This window comes from Dicentrarchus labrax, unplaced genomic scaffold, assembly GCF_905237075.1.
Source record: "Dicentrarchus labrax unplaced genomic scaffold, dlabrax2021, whole genome shotgun sequence".
NCBI classification, from domain to species: Eukaryota; Metazoa; Chordata; class Actinopteri; family Moronidae; genus Dicentrarchus; species Dicentrarchus labrax.
In genome coordinates this window covers 29,413,369-29,432,871 of record NW_026136720.1, presented here as the reverse complement: position 1 = coordinate 29,432,871, position 19,503 = coordinate 29,413,369, and the positions used below count along the sequence as shown (strand labels likewise).

General features: G+C 39.8%; 1 protein-coding gene across 2 annotated transcripts in view; it reads right to left on the bottom strand.

Moving 5' to 3' along the window:
- Positions 1–1,079: 1,079 nt before the first annotated feature.
- The window catches only part of necab2 (N-terminal EF-hand calcium binding protein 2), a 136,483-nt gene continuing 118,059 nt past the window's right edge, over positions 1,080–19,503 (bottom strand). For both annotated transcript variants that reach the window (XM_051383280.1, XM_051383279.1), the window contains 4 exons: positions 17,657–17,769; positions 10,917–10,994; positions 9,485–9,576; positions 1,080–7,286 (listed from right to left, as the gene is read on the bottom strand). In XM_051383280.1, the coding sequence (XP_051239240.1) occupies positions 7,258–7,286; positions 9,485–9,576; positions 10,917–10,994; positions 17,657–17,769 (312 nt within the window). In that variant the 3' untranslated portion in view covers positions 1,080–7,257. The remainder of the gene's footprint in view (positions 7,287–9,484; positions 9,577–10,916; positions 10,995–17,656; positions 17,770–19,503) is intronic.

Below are 19,503 nucleotides of genomic sequence, written 5' to 3'. Positions count from 1 at the left end.
TGTCGGTTTGGTGTGTTCGGAGGCACTTTTTTGACCGACTCGGGGAGACGGGAGCCGACTGATCAGTCAGACTGCTTTTCTGCCGGCGGGTTGGTGTGTCCTGGCCTTAAGCCTCCAACCCAGAGTGTCTTTCTGTGTTTGTCAGCTCTGATTGGTTGTTCTCGTTCAGTCCCGGTGGATTCTTGCAAATGTCATTAGGAGCACTAGGAGGAGCACTTTTTTCACAAATTCTGTCTCGTACTACTGTTTGGATATAGTGAAAGTTTCAGCAAATATGCTACTGCAGGTTTAAGAATAACTACATAGAAACAGTCAGTCTTGTCCCTGATGGTCTTGTTTATGTAGGTCATATAGAGGCATTAAATTGAGACTGTTTCATAACCAGTCAACCTTTTAGTATGTTTAAGTAAAAGAAAAAGTACTGTCTCTGTATCTGTGATGATTTCCATTGTGCATTTCATTGTGTTAGAGTCATGGACATTGCACAGGCGGAACTTAAAGCTGCAGTAGGTAACTTATAAAAATAACTCTTTCACTATATCCTGACAGTAGAACATGAGACAGATAGTCTGTGAAACAACCAGGTTCCTCTGGCTCCTACAAGAGCTCCTAATTTGTATTTGTTTTCGTCCAGGCCCGGTGGGTTCATGCAACAGTCAGAGCCAAGAAAGCTAAAAAGACACTTTTCACCGGGTTGGGGTCTCATTCCCAGGGCATCAAATAGAGACACTTTGGCACCCTGGGACTCACCAATCAAATGTCTTTCTCAGCTCTGATTGGCTGTTTTCGTTCAGGGCCGGTGGATTATTGCAAATGCCATTAGGAGCATTAGGAGGTCCTAATGTAGGTCCCTGCTGGTTTGAGTTCAGGTTTGTGGCTTACCTCATTTGAACACTCGTCAAACCATAAAGTAAACATTTAATTGAGGATTGTCACACTTAATGATTGGACTTCAGGACGGACACTCCACCACAGGATGAATGAAAGCTGAAATGAATCACAGATCTGCCAGAAGCTTTCAGCATGAAACGAGTCCCAATGTGAATCATCAGCAGGATTTAAAAAGCCACAAAGCACAGTTTTCAGTTTTATCGTTTTATTGAATTGCATCACTCTACATCGTCTAGAATTTCAACAAGATATTCTTTAAAGACCAAATATAATACTTGCATCCCTGCAATAAGTCTCTACACTTAAGAAGAGAAAGCTGTTTTACTGAAACATACATTAAGAATTAATATTTCATTAAACATTGCCATAAAAGTGAATGTTCATTCTTGTATGCCATTTTTCTAGTCATATATATTTTATATAATAGATTTTAGTCTCTGTCTCCTTCATAGGGATACTAGAAAAGAAAGAAGGTAAGAAATGCACAAAACCCATTGAAGAGTAGCATGGCCTAATACTACAGCAAAGAAGTTACTGGACATTCAGTTGACATGCACTCAGTTGAAGGATAGAAAAGAACACAGCCATAGAAGGGAAGAGTTATGACCTTGATCAGTTTGGCAAATTCCTGATTGGCTTGGTATCAACACCTGTTGAGGTAAACCTGGTGACCTGCTTCCTGTCCACCAGCTTCCCTACGGCTACAGAAACTGCTGCTGCCTACAGGAGGCCTTACGTCCACCCATTGTTAATCTTGTCATGTTGCCAGGAGACATTCAATGTTTCACTGCACCTCAACGGCACAACTCTTCCATTGTATGACGAAGCACAGGTTGCACTGAGGAGTAGGAGGATAGAAAAGAACAGGTTGCACAGTCTGAGGGACATTCAGGAATGTATCAATAGGAAACAGTATTGGCATTTCTGACAGTTCACTCACTATCTACCTCATATACACAACCCAACCAAGCTGGGCACAATGTACAGGACAGGAGCCTCCGATCAGAGCGCGTGGGTTGCATTCAGCTGGGCACTCGAGTACTGTAAAACTATGGCTATCAGTATAGTGAGTCACTGACATGTAAACATCAATCCATGCAATATGGCTTTATGTTTCTATTCGGAATACAGCAGCTCCCTCTCGAACGCAAACAAGCTTCGACAGTTCGTAGTGAGTAGTTTTCTTTTTTAAGAAGTGAAAGGTAGCCTGTGGGGCTTTCTTGGGAACAAACCAAAGTCATGTTTACATTCATTGTTTCTCACTGTTGTTCTGTCACTAGCTTAGCTGCAGTTTTAGGTTTAGGACTGGGTTAAATCTGAGTTGTCTGGAACTAAAATCACTGTAGAAATTCTAACTGAGGTTTAACTGCAGACTAGAGTTCTGGTAGCTTCTATTTGTTTTTATTTTTATTTCTTTTCTGATAATATGCAGGGATGCTGAAATCGGTCAGAGTTAGGGGTGCTGAGAGAAAGTCAGTCTTATGACCTCATACTAAATGCATGATATTCATGGTTTTTGCATTAATTTTAATGGCCAATGTATAGCCTATTCAATAGTTAACATTTTACACAGATTTTATAACTTCTTAGCAGATGTTAAACCATCACTGCACTTTCTACTTCCATAAATATTACTGTGTACATGTAAGTCCCAGACAACGTGCTTGTTTGGCTGTTTTTGTTTGACCAAACTGACAGACTAAAACGACATTCCCTGTATATTTTTATGCAATATTGTATCTGTTTTTTTTTCTTCTTCTTCTAAAATCTAGTTTTTATTTTTATTTCAGCCAACAAATGTTTTCTCACAACTAGTTTTAGTTTTGTTTTAATTAACTAACCCAGACGCAGACACGGTTTAAGAGAGATGTAAGGGAAGGTCTGTGGTACTCTGAGCATTTGGAAGAAGATGGTGTTATAGAAGCAGCAATGAGGGAGTCAAATGAGTGGCAGAATAAGGTGTTTACCGAGTTCTTCAGCTGAACTCTATAGGGAGCCGGTGTAATCCAGTTTCTGAATTTAGTGTTTGTCAGAAAGCTCACTGCTGCATTCTGCACCAACTATAATATGTTTGATTTCTGCTACTGGGAACAGGACACAGGATTTAGGATAAAATATAATCTCATGAGGTGACTAAAGTAATGTTCTTTTTACGTTAAAATTTTTTTAATATTTGCACAAATCAATGTTAAAGTGTCCAAAATGTCAGTTGGTCCACATGTCATTTAAATATTTGTTTGGCTCTTATTTGACATTATACCATGGGTATGCCCATTTAGTTTAGCTCGCGTCTGCGTTTCAAACCCCTGCAACTTTAGCTAAAGCGCAAATGCTAAGTGACAGAACAGTTCCACTGTGTGTTTCCTTGAGGTCTAACTAATGTTGTTGTCCGCTGTACCGCCACTTACCGCTGACCAGAAAAATAGCGGGAAACCAGCGGCAAGAATGTGTACCCTGTCGCCTGCACCACACAAACAAAACAGTGAGAACATCGCCCTGTAGCGCTACTGGTGGTCAAAAACTCCACAGGACACCTTTAACACAGACACTCAGATTAGTAGAGACATTTCACAGATAAAGCAGCAACGCCTTTACATGCCTGTTCTATAAGCCTACTGTAATACATAATTCTGTTACAATATATTTAATAATATTCAACACTTCCACATAGCCCTGCCCTGCGCAATGCAACCCAGTGCTCTAAAAGAAGGGCACGGTGCAGGATGGATATTGGTATCGGTGTAGCTGGATCCCCACTGCTACCACAGTACTGGCAGATGACAGACTGGCTGTCATTCACAGAGGAAAATAGTCAACAATGAGGTGGATGGCAAGATGGCACCTTTTTGAAAGTATAGAGCTATAAAGAAGGAGTGATTCATCAACAAACCTTTCACCAGATAAACAGTAATACTATATATCTCTAAATACTCTCTTCACACTCAACAACCTCTAATATACTGTATCTTTAACTTACAATACTTGCGCATTTTTACATTGTGCTTTCTGAGTTAGGGTCTGATTGGTGGGCTGTGTGTAGCGGTGTTAGTGGTGGTGAGGTTAGGTGAGGTATCTCGGGGACTGAATCTGGGTAATTTGACCTCACAGGGTAAACAAGGTGAGATTTGTTTTTGTCAAGAAAGATCAGAGCAGATGCAGAGGTGGGTCTGATCAGTTCCATGGGGAAGTCCAAACACAGAAAATTAGACAAGACTTCAGTTTGTGTACCTTATTTTTTTCAGCAGTTTGTAGACACATGGTCACAATTCTGTATAATGTACAGTAGAGGTTTCAATCTACTCGTATGCATCGTAGAACGAAAGGCCAAAATGAAAACTATGCACAGGAGTCAAAGACTGACACAGACCCTCTAACAGTTTTCTCATTGGCCAATAATATTCTCATCAGAGCTTCCAGATGTTGGTCTTGTCTTATATTTTGCTGTTCAGACCAATCTAGCATTTGCATTCTGATGGTCCACATTTTTCTGTAATGTCCTCCAGTTGAATTATGGGTAAGGGACCCTTGTATCCAATAATTGGGGTTGACCGTGGCAATATATAGGATCATTGTGTGTTATAGATATTGATGCTGAGGTGGTTGATCTATCAGCTACAGTATACTAAGTGATGTGAAGTCAAGGTTATTTTCCCGGTGATGTGTTGATAACTGAACTGATCACTAATGCGAAAGTGAAACCATCTTTGTATCAATATTGTAATGCGTCGCAATACTGGTGTTGTGTAGTCTGATGCCAAGAGCTCCACACTGAAAGACCACTAGTGGGCATTTCCCTGCTTACTGGGAATCCATATCAAAAAAGAAAGTCATCTCTTGAAAACCTTTAAAACCTCCTCTAGCATGTGGTGATGTTTAAGGCTTCATATTCAATGTCATTCAGATGGATTTCTGTCTGAAGTTTCTAATGGTAGGTATTCTGATTCAAACTGTTACGAGAAGCCGCAGTGCCTACAGAGCTACTGCCACTTCCACTGAGAAAAACTTTGCACCATAGCACTAAAAGATGTCAATAAATACAAATATAATCATAATAGAACAACATTTTCATATGTACAATCTCTACTAGACCTGCACAGCTAATATAAGCTACCCATCGCCAATTCAGACAAGGAATACACAAACAGAAGGCGGAAATTAAACAAACTTTAGCTGCATGGAGAACAGTGAGGCGCTGCCTCTATCTCTTTTTTACTTTTCTATCTCAAGGTAGCAGCAGATTCTTTTCTATGTCAGGAATTATCCCATGACAGCAAAACGATCTATTCATCTCACGCCTTACGTGACCCTGATGTCAATATTTAGAGATTGAACTCATAACCAGTGTTTCATGAAATAAAAGCTACATGAAGAAGATCTAAATCACTAACTCTCTGAATGTGCCTCTACGCGTCTGTCAATCAAAGACTGGTGTCTACCTACCTAAATATTTGTGAAGACTCGGATCTAATCATATCTGAAACTGGCCCTCTCCTATTGGCTGGCCTTTGGTGCTGATGTAAGATGTGATCATAATGTCTTCAGTGTTTTGGGTTTGGGGTTCTGTTGCTCATTAAAAACCGGTGCTGTTTACACATGCTAAATAAGTTCATATACCGTCATAGACATTACTCCCACAGCAGCCACTGTGCAGAAATGTACTTATTGTGAGGAAGCATGATAAAGCTCACGGGTCTGAAAGAATAAAAGTTTGTATTTTGAGGTAAAATACTATATGCCGATAAGAAAATTACACTTGGTGGCTGCAGCCAGTTACAGACTGGTATAAATGTAAGTTAAAACCTAAAGTTACAACGTAACCCTGGTTCTCAGATAGCACGAGCGAGCAGAGGACTGTAGCTTAAAGTTAGGTATTGAGTGAAAGCTCACCCTCTCTTGTTAATACTAGTACAAAACTGACCCTTCCCAAGTCCCGCCCCTTTTAGAACTGGTCAACTTCCTCCTTTCCTGTACTTAGATATGCTAGGTGCTAGGCTTGTCTATGTGGAAAAGACAACCATATTTTGAAGATGGCTCAAACGTAAAAACAAAATATATATTCACGTCTTAAGTTAGCTAATGTTAACCCAGTGTTTTGCTAACATTTATTATGAGATGTAACTAGATAGATTAGCTAGCTAGTTAGTTATCTAGGGTTCAAGGTACAGGAAAGGAGAAAGTTGACGAGGTTCCGACTGAGGCCTGCTTAACTGTTATTGGAGAAAAAGGGGGCGGGGCTTAGGAAGGGTCAATTCTTTTTTTAGATGGTAAAATGTTTCTTTTTTTCATTAAATCTGTTTTAAAAGATGTCGGATACAGTATGTCATATCTGCCTTCCTTGTAGTATTCAGAGTCCCTCCCACTCCAAAAATAGGAGTTTGAAAAACAGTGGTTGTCTTAAATTCACTTAAATTCAGGCTAATGACACTGGGCCTATTGCAGCCTGCTGTCAGAAGCTAACACTGATTCTGGTTTCTGCTTTTTGCTACCCCTAGCTAGCTCTTGTCCTTATCAGTGCAGAAATTCTAAAATTACACATTATACTTATTTCTTTCTTAAAGCCCATTCGCTGCTTGCAAGGCCATCATGGTTTTTTACCATAATATGTATAGTTCTTGACACTACCCCAACTCAGTGACTTGGGGACAGCTAGCTAAGGAGCTAGCTAACCTTCAAACTAAATTCAAGCATTCTGTTTTCCTGAGATTGCAAGCTAATCTGGCAACTAGGTCGGTCGATAGTCCTCATTTATTCAATATGTTGATGTGAGTTCAAAATGGCCGATGTGAGAATAATGTCTAAAGTATTTTGTAGGGTAGCTTAGTTAAAAAACAAAATCATTAGAGCACTTTGTATTGAGGCAAATGTGGGATGAGCAGCTACGATGAAATAACAGCTAAATGAGCTACCTGTGGTAAATCCAACCCTGACAGGAGAGAAACAAAACGCATTCCCGAATGCACTACTCAAAAACTAAGTAACTGCTACATGAAAAACTCAACGCCAGGGTCCTTGCTACATGACAAACCCCACTTTACAGTGGCTCAAAGCTACTTGAAACGTGAACATGACATAATCCAATATCTTGAGCCAGCAAACAACTATGGTGAGATGCAAACGCATTTTAGGAATCTCACATTGTAAAATGCACTGTTTGTTCAATTTTCACTGCAGTTGACACCATTAATTTGCACTGTGTAAACATGTACTTACAAAAAGAGTTAAGGAATGTGAGGGTTGAAAGAGGAGGGGTTTGGAGGGGGGTGAGAGCGGGTGAAACGCATGGGGGAAAAGATTTTGGGGTCGGAGGGGAGTTAAAGAGGAAGTGGGTGTCCAGGAGTCTTGGCGTGTAGTTGAATATCTTCATGCTCAGTCCCTGTTCACACTGCACCAGGCGGCTGCAAACAGAGAGAGAGAGAGAGAGAGAAAGAGGGATGACAAGTGAGAAAGAGATTGAGAGGGAAAAGAAAATGAGCCCCAGAGGGGGGTACGGACAGAAAGATGTGTGAGGGAATGAGAGGAAACAGATTGAATAGAGATGAGGAGGAATTTGGCGAGGCAGAGAAAGACAGAAGACAGAGAGTGAGGGGAGATGGGTAAAAAATGAGACAAGAAAAAAGTACAAATGGCAGTCTGCCAAGCATCACCTCAAGTCACTGACAGTCCCCGCCTCAGAGCGTGGATGCATGCCATGTCTGAACAATTAAAGCAACCTGGCACTATTTAAAACGTCTGAGTGCATCTGAGCTTCAAGTAATACACAGCCAGCCTCACTGACTAAACAATAATCAGTTTCTCAGGATTAGGAGGACACTGTATCATTAGAGTTCTGCTCTGTAATTGTGTATATTTACATCATTTCCTTGTTTTCTGTTCATTACTGACTAACTTTAATCCTATTCTGTTCTATTGTTTTCTATTCAGTGCTGTTATCGATCAAGAACAAATGCCAAACATTCATTGTTATCAGGTTCTCAAATGAGATTTTGGCTGCATTCCATCTTCATTATATTGGATGGCTTTGGACTGTTGGTTGGACAAATCAAGCTATTCTAAGACGTCATTTTCAGCTCCCTGGACACTATTTTCTGATATTTTACCAGCTAAACAATGAATGAATGAATCTAAAAAATGATAGCCGAATTAGGAATGTACTGCAGTGAATAAGTATTTCACTTCCTACAAGAGATATTAAAAAAACAGGTCAAAAATTAAGCAGCAGAGGCTGACACATTTGATCTGTCCCAGGGTCCATACTTGCTTTCTTGAGCACTGGAGTGTGTGTTCATGCGGCAAAAGCTAGTAGGAAAGTCCCATGGCTCAAAAATGCCAACACTTGCCAACACACTTAGTTTGCAGCTGTTTTGGAGCAGTATTCAGAGCCACAAGTATCCCACAATTCAGCACGGTCTACTGCGTCAAATCACTTTTGAGATTGACAGTAATTAGGTGGTAACCACTTAATATTAAAAATGTGTTCTTCTTGATGAGACTGATACATGTAAAAACCATATAGGAATAACTTTTAAATATGATATCCTTTAATCAATAATTTGATTAATATGTTTCTGTTTGTTCCCTTACAAATGTAATCAGACAGCAATCATTCAAAATATCATGTTACGTCTCTTTTATGTATACCAGGCCTACAGTATGTGCTTCAGGATAACTCAATCTAGTGGCTTTATTAGCTATATTAGTCCTTCAGCTCCTGAGGGTAAATCTGTTTTTGGTTTGTTTTTTTTAAGTTAAAGTTCTTCGAGTTGTGAAGACCTTGTTTTTCTTAAAGTGTAATATAAGCTGCAATTTTGGTGTGTATGTTTGAAGAATAAACTTCATAATTCCCCAAATTCTGACCACATGCTTTTTTATTAACAGCTTTTACTTGTACTTTGAGTACATTTAATATCAGAAATTTACTTTTGATACTTAAGTACAGTAAATATTACATACTTTAACTTTTACTCAAGTAATGTTGTAATAGGTGACTTTAACTTTTACCAATTTTTTTCAATTTCTAGTGTGGCTTTCAGGTAATTTATCCGCCACTACTTTCAATTAAATAAAATTAGCAATACAATTGTGTTACGTACAATGTAAAATATTTGATATTGAGTAAAACCCTGTATTCAAAATGTTACTTAAAGCTGTAGTAAGTAAGTTTTATGTAAGTATTATTCTTGCAAATGCCATTAGGAACACTAGGAGGAGCCAGAAGAACCACATTTTTTAGCAAATATGACAAAAAGTTATTTTTAGAAAAGCTATCTACTGCACCTTTAACATCCTTTACTTTGAATTGTTTGAGTACATTTAATATCAGAAAATTGCCTTTGATACATACAGTAAATATTAAATGCTCAAGTAACATTCAAAATATGTAGTGAAGTAGAAGTAAAAAGCAACATAAAAAGGAAAAAAAAAAAAAACCTCAAAATTGTACTTAAGTACAGTCAGGCTTCATTAGTTTTGTCCCAGGTGTGTTCCCCATGAAAAGTAAACTGATCCTGATGTCTAAAATCTGGACTGCTCCTTTAACTGATGCTAGAAATCATTTTATTCTCTTTGTTTTACTGTGTAATGTTTCACCACTGACCTGGCACGGCTACAGAGGACATGGCCTCCGGCTGGCACAGTGTATCCACCTTCACATGCTGAAAGGCTTTGTTGGGGGCCGACTGGAGGTGCCTGGAATCAGAAGGGAGGGTGATAGAGAGCACACACACACACACACACACACACACACAGCTACGCACATAACACGTATGGACATGAGCACATGCATCTGCATATCCTGCTCATAAGCGCATGCAGCCCCTAACTGTTTAGCATGGCCCTTAGCCTTTACTGTAAGAGCTGAAATATTAATGTCGGTTAGATGCTGTGAGCAGTGGAGCAGAAAGTCAGATCAGCAGGCAGCTACATCAGCAGCCTCTCCTCAAGCCCAGTACCAGAGCCATCACTAAATCATGATGACCTGACGCAACTCAAGTGCTTCAGCAACTCTGGAGTGAGCGGCTGGCTGAAGAATGCTAATTAAATGTGTGTGGAGGAATTTATCCAACAGGCTCACGACACTAATGGAAGAAAAGTGAGCGCTCTCTTTATTTGGCAATCACAAATCAATGAAAACAATGGCAGGAGGGAACGGCACGCTCAGCTCCAAAAAACTTTCAGAGGAGCCAGAGTGCTAACTCATGGGCATTTTAAGAAACAAAATGAATGTCCACACTCAGTAATGACTTTGAATACTTTTACTGTGGATCAGCATTGGGAAGGAACCATTTCGCAGCAATGGGCCTTCCTCAGCATTTACAGATGTTTCATTCTGCCTGTTGATTTGGCTCACTTTTAGTATCACAGAAGACTTCTACTTTAACTGTATTAGCGCTGTTTTAGAGGCTTGTTCACACAAGTCACAGAAAATTAACAAGCTCTTATTACAGGCATGTATTACAGATATCAGCCTGGGGCTTAGGATTAAAGGCCGTCCACACTCAGAGCGATAACTATAACAATAACTATAATTATACCATGGTATTGGTGAATACTCGATTCTGATTGGCTGCTGGGTGTCCAGTAATTCCTGATGTAGGACACCTACTAAGTGGTCCCAGTGAAAGTCTGTTCACCGTTCTAAATGAATATATTATTATAACACTGAGTGTCGTCCTTCAGTGGCTCATCCTCTGAACTCCACAGGATGGTGACTGTAACACACAAGCCCTTACACTGCCCCTCTGAACTCACTGGTGTGATCCTCCCACATCCTGTCTGTTATTCAGCACACTACTTCAGGCTGTGGCCTGTTGTTCGGATGGAGGGGATTCCTGTATGTCCTGTTGCCAAGTCGTATCTATGGTTCATATCACTGAATGGCAGTGGCGAATGATATCGTTGGGAACACTTTTGAACAGCGATTTGATCATCAGTGTGGATGCTGACATTGTTATTGTTCTTGGTGTGGACGGCCCTTTAGGCTTGAAATATTATTATTTTGAAGTTACATAAAGCCACTTAAAACTCACCTCTTCCACTCCTCCTCTCCATCCCAGAACTCGTAGACGACAAAGGATAAACCGTCCGGCAGACGCACCGCAGTCACACTGGGGGAGAGACAGAGGAGAGAGGGAATGAGTGGACAGTAGAGGAGGGAAGGCGTCGTGGAAAGGTACGGGTAGAGAAAGTGAGAGTTATGACCGAATGGTAAGTAGATCATGGAGGGGAAGGAGGTGAGAAGAGGAGATGCATGTATACAGTAGATTGATGGCATAAGTGATAGCAGAGGAGGGAAAAGATAAATTAGATGTAGCATAAGGGGGAGTAAAAGAAGAATGATGGAGAGGGGAGGGGGAGGTTGGATGTTATTGGCCAATTATATAAGGCACATTATTGTTGGGCTAGGCAATACGCCCTATAAATAAAATATCAGGTTTTTTCAGACTATATCTGATTTAAGATTTTAATCATTTTTCTTCCTAAAAATAAAGGACACTGGCCTTCTTCCCATATGGGGACATACACATACATAAACTGAACACAATACTTATTTCTATGTTACTTCTTACTCTGTGTTGTCTCATTAGTGCCAGTGATCAAAGACACAATGGGTGAAATATCAAGCAAAATCAAGAATATTATTGACCAATCGCCCTGGCTAGTGTTGTTTCCAAAGTAGGTACTCTTCTCGTCTTTGGTAACATTGGAACAAATGTGTTTTAATCCCTTTGCTTTTATGTCTCTATGCTGTTGTCCATCTATTGTATTTTGTATTTGTTATGTCAATACGGACCTATGTGTCTGAAATAATGTTAAAATGAATTATTTCTGTGCCCCTCCAAAATGAAAATTGTCTGGCTCGGCCACTGCATCATGTAGCATTCAACAATCAACACAGCATTCAACGTTAGGTCATTAGGAGTATTTTCTACGTCTTTAATCAGTCTAAACATTTAACACAAGAAGACTGTGAACTGCTTAAGCTCTATGAAGAGAAAAGAAATTGGCCCAAGGTACAAAGAGTGTTCAACAAGACACAAAGGCCTCTAATTTAGTGCCGGTAAAAGCGGACAGCAGCATCAACTCCCACTTTCATCCGACTCAAGTCCATTAGTTGCACCTGCCTGTTTAGTCATTTTCTGGCTCTAAACGCATCGAAGGGAGAGGAGTGGAGCAGCTGAGGTTGTGTTTATGCAGATCAGGCGGCACAGTGCAATTCTGGTACTTGTTTCGGCACAAAATTACACTTGCATTTATGCCTGCTCGGGGAACCTCTTATCACAAACATAATTTTCATTTCAATTTTCAAAGCAATTTTCATGGTGTAGCACAAAATCACACACAGAAGAAAAAAATCACCTTTCATGCAAGTTGAGTTTTGCCTCTCTCACACTGATGTAGAGTTTCAATCTGGTACTAAATGCGCAGGCACATGAGCTTTTGTGTTTGTCTATATAGCAGACTGGTACACTGTTCCACAGAGAGTCCATACAGTGACAGCAGGTGGATCATAACAGGCATCCTGAGCTCCATCAAAGACCTCAGGACTTAATCAAAGTAATATTTTCTGTCATGTGAACAGGATTGTTAAATCCAGGCCTTACTTACTGTCTTACTATCTGCACTATTTTAGTGCATTCTCTATTATAGTGTCTAAATGTACACACAAATGACTGAATGCAACCTTTGTAATCACTTAATAAGATTATACCCAACAGGCAGTGATAAAGGGAAAATGTTTTGCTGATATGATTGTCTTAAATAACTTCACATCATTATTTAGTGAAAGGAATTCCTGTCTCAAGAAATAAAAAAATCAACATAATAAGAATTGCTTTGGCGTTGTTGTTGCTCCAGCTAACAGGAGCTAGCTTGCTAAATTTGGTAAATGTTGCTGAGGCAGGGGGCATGGCAGAGAAAGGTGAAAGATGGCGTGAAATAAAGGTTGCCAATGCCAGATTGCAAACAGGGCAATATCAATATATACATTTCTATAATTTAATTAAAAAAAATCTCTGGTTTTAGATCATGAACTACAATTTCATTATAGAGTTTTAATAATTTTTTTAAGTAGTTCACAATGTTTTATCAAAGTATTTTGCAAAGTTTATTCATATGATAGATTATTGATCATATGTGTCTTTTTTATGAATTTAATATTGAACACCTAATATGCAACTAATTCAGGATGAGTAAAAACTGAAATGCTCTGTTCATGCATCTCTTAAGGTGCTACCTGGTATAATGCTTTGCCATTTTCTGTAATCTGTTGGTGTTTATCGCTTGGCCTGAGCAGTGTAAACACAGCCCAAAAGGTAGTTCTTCCCCTGAACCTGAGGAGGGCACTGGGGGGACAGGCTGCCTACTATATATACCTGCTAAACCTTCTCAGGGCTTTAAAAGAAATGACTTGAGTTGTGTGAGCTCTGCTGGAGGCTATAATAAAGTGTTTGTGTACATAATCACATATTCACCCCAAAAGATAATGAGCATGGGAGGCAGAGATTAAATAACCTTTATATATGACACTTTGCGTTTGCTCAAGATTAAATGAAGAGAGACGAAGAAGGAGAGCACACAGCAGAGAGAAGTCTATTCAGAGGTAATGAGCATGCTCGCTTCCTCCATCAGCGAAGCTTCTCCTCCCTCATGCATTATTTACCTCAGCTACCTATAAGCATTGTGCTGCCACCACATTTACTGATAAAGTAAGACAGTAACAAAGGGACCAACAAGACAGTGAAGAAGCGGAAAAAGGCTAAAAACAAACAAAAACTAAAAGCCCCATCAGCATGACTGAAAGGCTGAAAGTTCTTTGGCACATTTTACTCTCAAAAATAGATATTCTATGTCTATGGTAAATACTATTTTTTTCAACTATTCTATAAGAAGAATATGGCTGTATATGTAAGTAAACCCTATATTTTGTAATTGTGTACACAAAAACCTTTGTTTACACTGTGGCTCAGCGTAGTGTCAGCTTAATAATGCACATGGCCGTGCTACTTTGAAAATGCACTGCAAAGAATAAGCTACTTGATTTTTTTATTTTTTATTTTTATTTTAATCTTTTGAACTAATTTGGCAATCGCTTTACAGCTCACAGTCGACTCAAAGACAGAACTGAATCACGGTCTGCATGGGGGCCACATCTGGTAGCCACTTACGGCCCTATTCTGACCCTGTGTTTTTTGGCAATGGTTTTACGTGTGTTCAGTGTTCAAACCAGTGTTAACTGACTAAATCTTCTCATTTAACTATATATCTACACTTACTACACATGCAGTGCTCATAGGGAAGGAGACGAAGAGAGAAACCTGTCTGGTCCAACATAGGGCCAGAACAGGGCCAGCTATGGTCATACAGTCAGCTGAGATATGGTTAAGTCTGTATATATGTGGCTACCAGATCTGGCCCAACAAATTCATTGCTGTATCTGTGTAAGTGTAAGTGGGCTGTGTGTGCCGTCACTGGGCCAGACCAATTTTGCTATGAGGGATTATGCAGCATACTCTGTTTACAATGCAGCAACAAGGGTAGTCTGAAAGATAGGCGTATTGGATATTCTTTGGATACTGGATATTCTTTGGATATTGAATATTGGATATTTTTGGGGGCATTTAAAGTTGTGCTTGCACTTGGATACAATTACCAAACTACGGTTTCCAACTAAGGAAAGAGTGAATATGGTTAAAGCAATTTTCTTGCCATTTCGACTTTTTAAGTAAACGTGAGGATTCACATTTAGAAACAATTCGATTTGGTGTCCTAGTCTTTCTGACACGAGTTGCGGTATGTGCCACAGCCGTCATACCACTCCCTCCGGCTAGTAGCCTACAGCTCACTAGGCTATGTTTTTAACATCTTATGCCACAGTCGCTACCCGATCCGTACATCCTGATCCTTACTGTGCATTTGCAACTCTCAACAGAGATGAGATGTCAGCGAGATGGCTGCTCATTAGTTACTTCCATCAGCAGCTCTGGAAAAACACAATGTGTTTACCCTAACCCTCTCTAATAACCCCCGAACACAGTTCAGGCACAGAAACTTCTTGCTTTGGTCTTTAGTGTTTCACCTGAAGGATCCCTCCACCTGTGTGTGCTATCTATTGACCTCAGCTCAATCACTGAATACATTTTGTCCTCCGAGAGCAGAGTGTGACTTACTGGCTTTTTATCTGTTAGGAAAGTGGCCTTAAAGGTTCCAACAGACCTTGAAAATCCTTGAAAGTTTGTGAATTACAGAAAATGTTTAAAAATGGATGGATGAAGTTACTGATAAAATATAGAATCCATATGCAGTAATAAGCCCAAACTCTTCAAATAATGAGCAAAACTGGATTTTTATTTGTAAGGTAGTGTATTTAAAATCAATAATTTAACCCTGATTTATTTAACTAATATCTAATTTGTCATGTCTAATTGGTTAATTAACTCTTAACACAAAGCATAACTGAGGCTGATGGGAGTGTCATTAAGGTATTGGACAATTATATTATATTTTGACCTGATGATGGCGCTAGATGAAAAGTTAACTGGTTTTTGTTTACATCACAGACAAGCAGTAGTGTCATACAAACGGCGATGCTGGAGCAGCTTTTATTATAGAGATAAATGTGTCTTAAACAGTGCTGGGATCAGCATCAGTAAATCATAGTGCCAGTTGCTGAACTTTCACAGCAGCAAAAGAGGTTTTATATAAGTTTCAAAGGTCGGGACGTTCAATTTCAAGTTTCTTAGCATAGCCTGTCCCTTGACAACTGGGGTAGAGCCATGGTTCACTACAGGGATTTGATTGCGTGTGACCAACTTTTCCATAATAGAGTGAGCCTGAGGCACTACAGCACTTCATAACCAAAAAGATAAACAACAAATTGACTCCAAACCCTTTGCCCCATTCCACTCTCCATCTTCCATCCAGATGATTTTAGGGCATTATTTGCTCTGAAACATCCCCTCCCCACAGGCGCCAATTTATGACAAGATATGCTGGCACTGTTCTGTTGGGAGGTCACAAAATGTGGTGAACTAAATTAGAGTGAGGTGGGTGCAAACATTAGAAATATGAATTTATTCTCTTGCTGCTTTGGCTTGGTTCAGTTGTTTTACTTATAAATGTAGATACATGAAAACATTTGTATTATTACACCTCAGTGGTTCTTGCTCAATCTGAAAGCCTTTGTATGTATTTACGCTGCTTTACATTTAGCAGACACCTTTGGCAGCAGTTACAGCCATAACTTCTCTGTGGATACTGTTAGCTCGTCTCAACAGTGCATTTCCCTCCATTCTTCTTTGAGAACAGCTCAGCTGGGTCTGGTCGCATGTGGATTGTGTGAGTGAACAGAAGTCCTGCCATCAATTTTGGACTGGAATGAGGTCTGGACTCTTATACCATTAATGTTGTTTTTAACTACTTCTTTTGCAGCAAGTATTCCTCCAGGATTTCAGAGTCTGCTGCACATAAAACATCCCCACAACAGTATGCTGCCACTGCCAGGCTTCACGGTGTGTTTCTGCTGTGTGCTGCTTGGATTATTATACCAAACTGCCAAACACTTCAGTTTGGTTACATCAGACCAAAAGCACCGGGCTACACTGCATACTCCAGTGTGTAGTATAACTCTATGTACTCCATATCTCCCATCTCAACAGTTTTTAAAGATGTTCCTGGCAGATTTACAACTGTACAATATCTTTTTATGACTGTACTCCGAGGGATATTCACTCCATACGCAATTAGTTCAATAAACTTGTCTCACATTTGTTTGTTTCTTTGTCTTTAAGATGTACAGTGGGTTCAGACAGGGAACTGACTATACAGCAGTTGGGTCTTCCAGATACAGGTGCATTCAGGCTAATGTCTTACCTTGATAACACACAAATCATCTCCATTCAATTTATTACGCAACTTCTAAGAACAACTGATCCTTCCTAAGTCCCACCCCTTTTTGCTCTGTGCTCCAATAACAGTTGCCTCGGTCGACTTTCTCCTTTCCTGTTGTAGATATGCTATGTGCTAGGCTTGTCTATGTTGAAAAGACAGCCAGAAAATCTGTTGTATGCAATTTTTCTATGTCTCAAATTACTCCAAAAGTATGTAACATTATGCAAAGGCAGTATGCATTATGTGGAGCTGTCATTCCCTATACCTCTGTCTCTGCCCCTCTTGAAGACCCTTTATCCCAAAGTACAGACTACAGTTGCTAGTGGGAGAAACTATAATACAAATAGAAGAAATGCAGTAGAGCCAGAACCTTGAAGTCTCGCCAAGGGCATATGCAGGATATGATTCTGGACTATGCATAAGGCATATTGAGTCTGGGATTTGGAGAAATCTCACTGGATATTAGACAGTTTCACTGCACCCTGAGGCTCCGAGTGGAAAGCACAGGAGGTTTGTAATAGGAAGGCATGTGTATATCACACTATACTACAGGTACAATATTATACACATTGGGTATGCAGCATGATATTAGTATCTGACTGATCCAAGCCCCACAGGAGTTACAGCATTTTTGGGGATTTGGGAAAGATAATGATGAAATACCCACTGAGTGCTTGAACACTAAAAATACTGACACAATCTGAGACCAGAGGAGGGAATATTTGAGGTAGCACTTAATAAAGTGAGAAAAACAGTGAGGTCCTGACACTGAAAATGGAACACATTAAATATTAAAAATGATTAGGGTTATGGTGCTGCACTCTGTAGCAGCAGCGGTGACAGTACATTTATGAAAATGTGGAGTGCTGGTGAGACTTACTGAAAGCAGTCTCTCTGAGTGGACACATTCTTCAGGTACTGCTTCAGAGCCTCGCAAAACTCGCCAAGCTTCTTCTGGGAAACCACCATCTCCTGACGAATCAGCAACAAGGACTGTAGAGGAGGAGAGACAGACGGAGGTCAATTTTGTACTGACGTTTCCATTTAGGTATAAGCCGCTGGGTTTGTTACAAACAGACAGATATAGATACAAATATATGGTTCTGTACTAAACAATAAAACTTTTTAATTGGCTCTTTTGTTTGTCTTTGTTGGCTGACATTTCTCATTTTTCAACCCAAAATACATTTATGTACTTCTAATCTGCTTTGCCAAATACATTTTGGAGGAAATGTAATTACTGCACCGATTAAGTTCACTGCGTCTGGTGTTGAACTTCAAGTCAGCATTGACTTTTTCAATAAATAACCACGATCTTTCCCTAACTGTAACCAAGTGCTTTAGTACATAATCACATAAATCAGGCTTTAGTTGCCAGGAGTGAATACTGTATGAAAAACTATTGAAATGGCAGTACCTGAGTTTGCAAATAGGCTACATAAACTATAAATGGTTCCTTGTTACTTTGAAAAAAAAAAAAAAAATGTAATCCAGGCAGCATACGTTTTCTACTTGTACATTATTTGCTAATGCATAGTAGCAGTACTGTGAATGTAAAGACATATACCCTTGTACACTGTAAAACCTGACAACATCTTAATAAAAGAAGTAAGTTAACATAACTTAATCCTCCAAAATAGTGCAGCAGTTTCATGATAGCAACTGCATTTACCGGGAGATGTGTGATACAGCTGCAAATCATTTACTCATCTGTGGTGTCAGTGTTATGCCTCCACTTCAGCTACAAACTATTTCTCTGATGTGGAAATGCGATGGGAGTGCATTAAGCAGTGCCCTTCCACAGTCCCCGGCTCCCGCAGGTAGATACAATGTGTTCATAATGTCACATAGCCTATAGAAATGTTTTGATGGAGGCTTCCTGGGGACCCAGCGGTCTAAGACGCTTAAGATGTAACTATAACGTCTCCAGTGGCTTTAGTGTGTTTGTGTATGTGTGTGAGACAGATTGAACATTTCTCTGTTTGATCTTAACTTTCTGTACAGTACAGTACAGTAGCTCCCTTCCCAGTGTGGTCAACAAGCTTTAGTCTGTGAAAGATGTGTGTGTGTGTGTGTGTGTGTGTGTGTGTGTGTGTGTGTGTGTGTGTGTGTGTGTGTGTATCTGTATGTGTATGTATGAAGTGCTGTACAATCAGAACCTGAAGGATTATTTGCAATTATTTGTATATATCCCATTTACAAAACAACAAGAGAACTACTGTTGAGCTGCACTGTAACCGTTATTTATCTATATTTAGTATTTAGCCATTTGTTCTTCCCAAACTACTTACAAACCAATTTGACCTGACATTGGCTTATCTTCCTCTCCCACCTGAGCCCTGTGCTGCACTGCTTACTTAATTTTTACCTCACATAACCCTTTTTACCTAACTCCAACTATCCTTGCCGCCACTCTGCTCCTCCTCTCTGTGCAGTCTCTCTCTGTCCTCATTCTGGGTCCCCTCTAGACTACAGATATGATTAAATAAATAAAAATATTTATGTGGATGAAAATCACTGCTGCTCTCTGTGTTTCAATCTATTCTGGAAGGTAACCTGTGCTGGTAACCCCTGTTGGCTGCTGTTTCTCGCCACTGTCTGGTTCTGTTTTAATCTTAAACCCCCCTCCCTGAGAAATATTTCCAATTCTCTTTAAGATACTGCCACTGACCACAGAGACAGGAAGTGTTGTTGCTATTATCAGGAAAGATACTAAATTATCCAGCA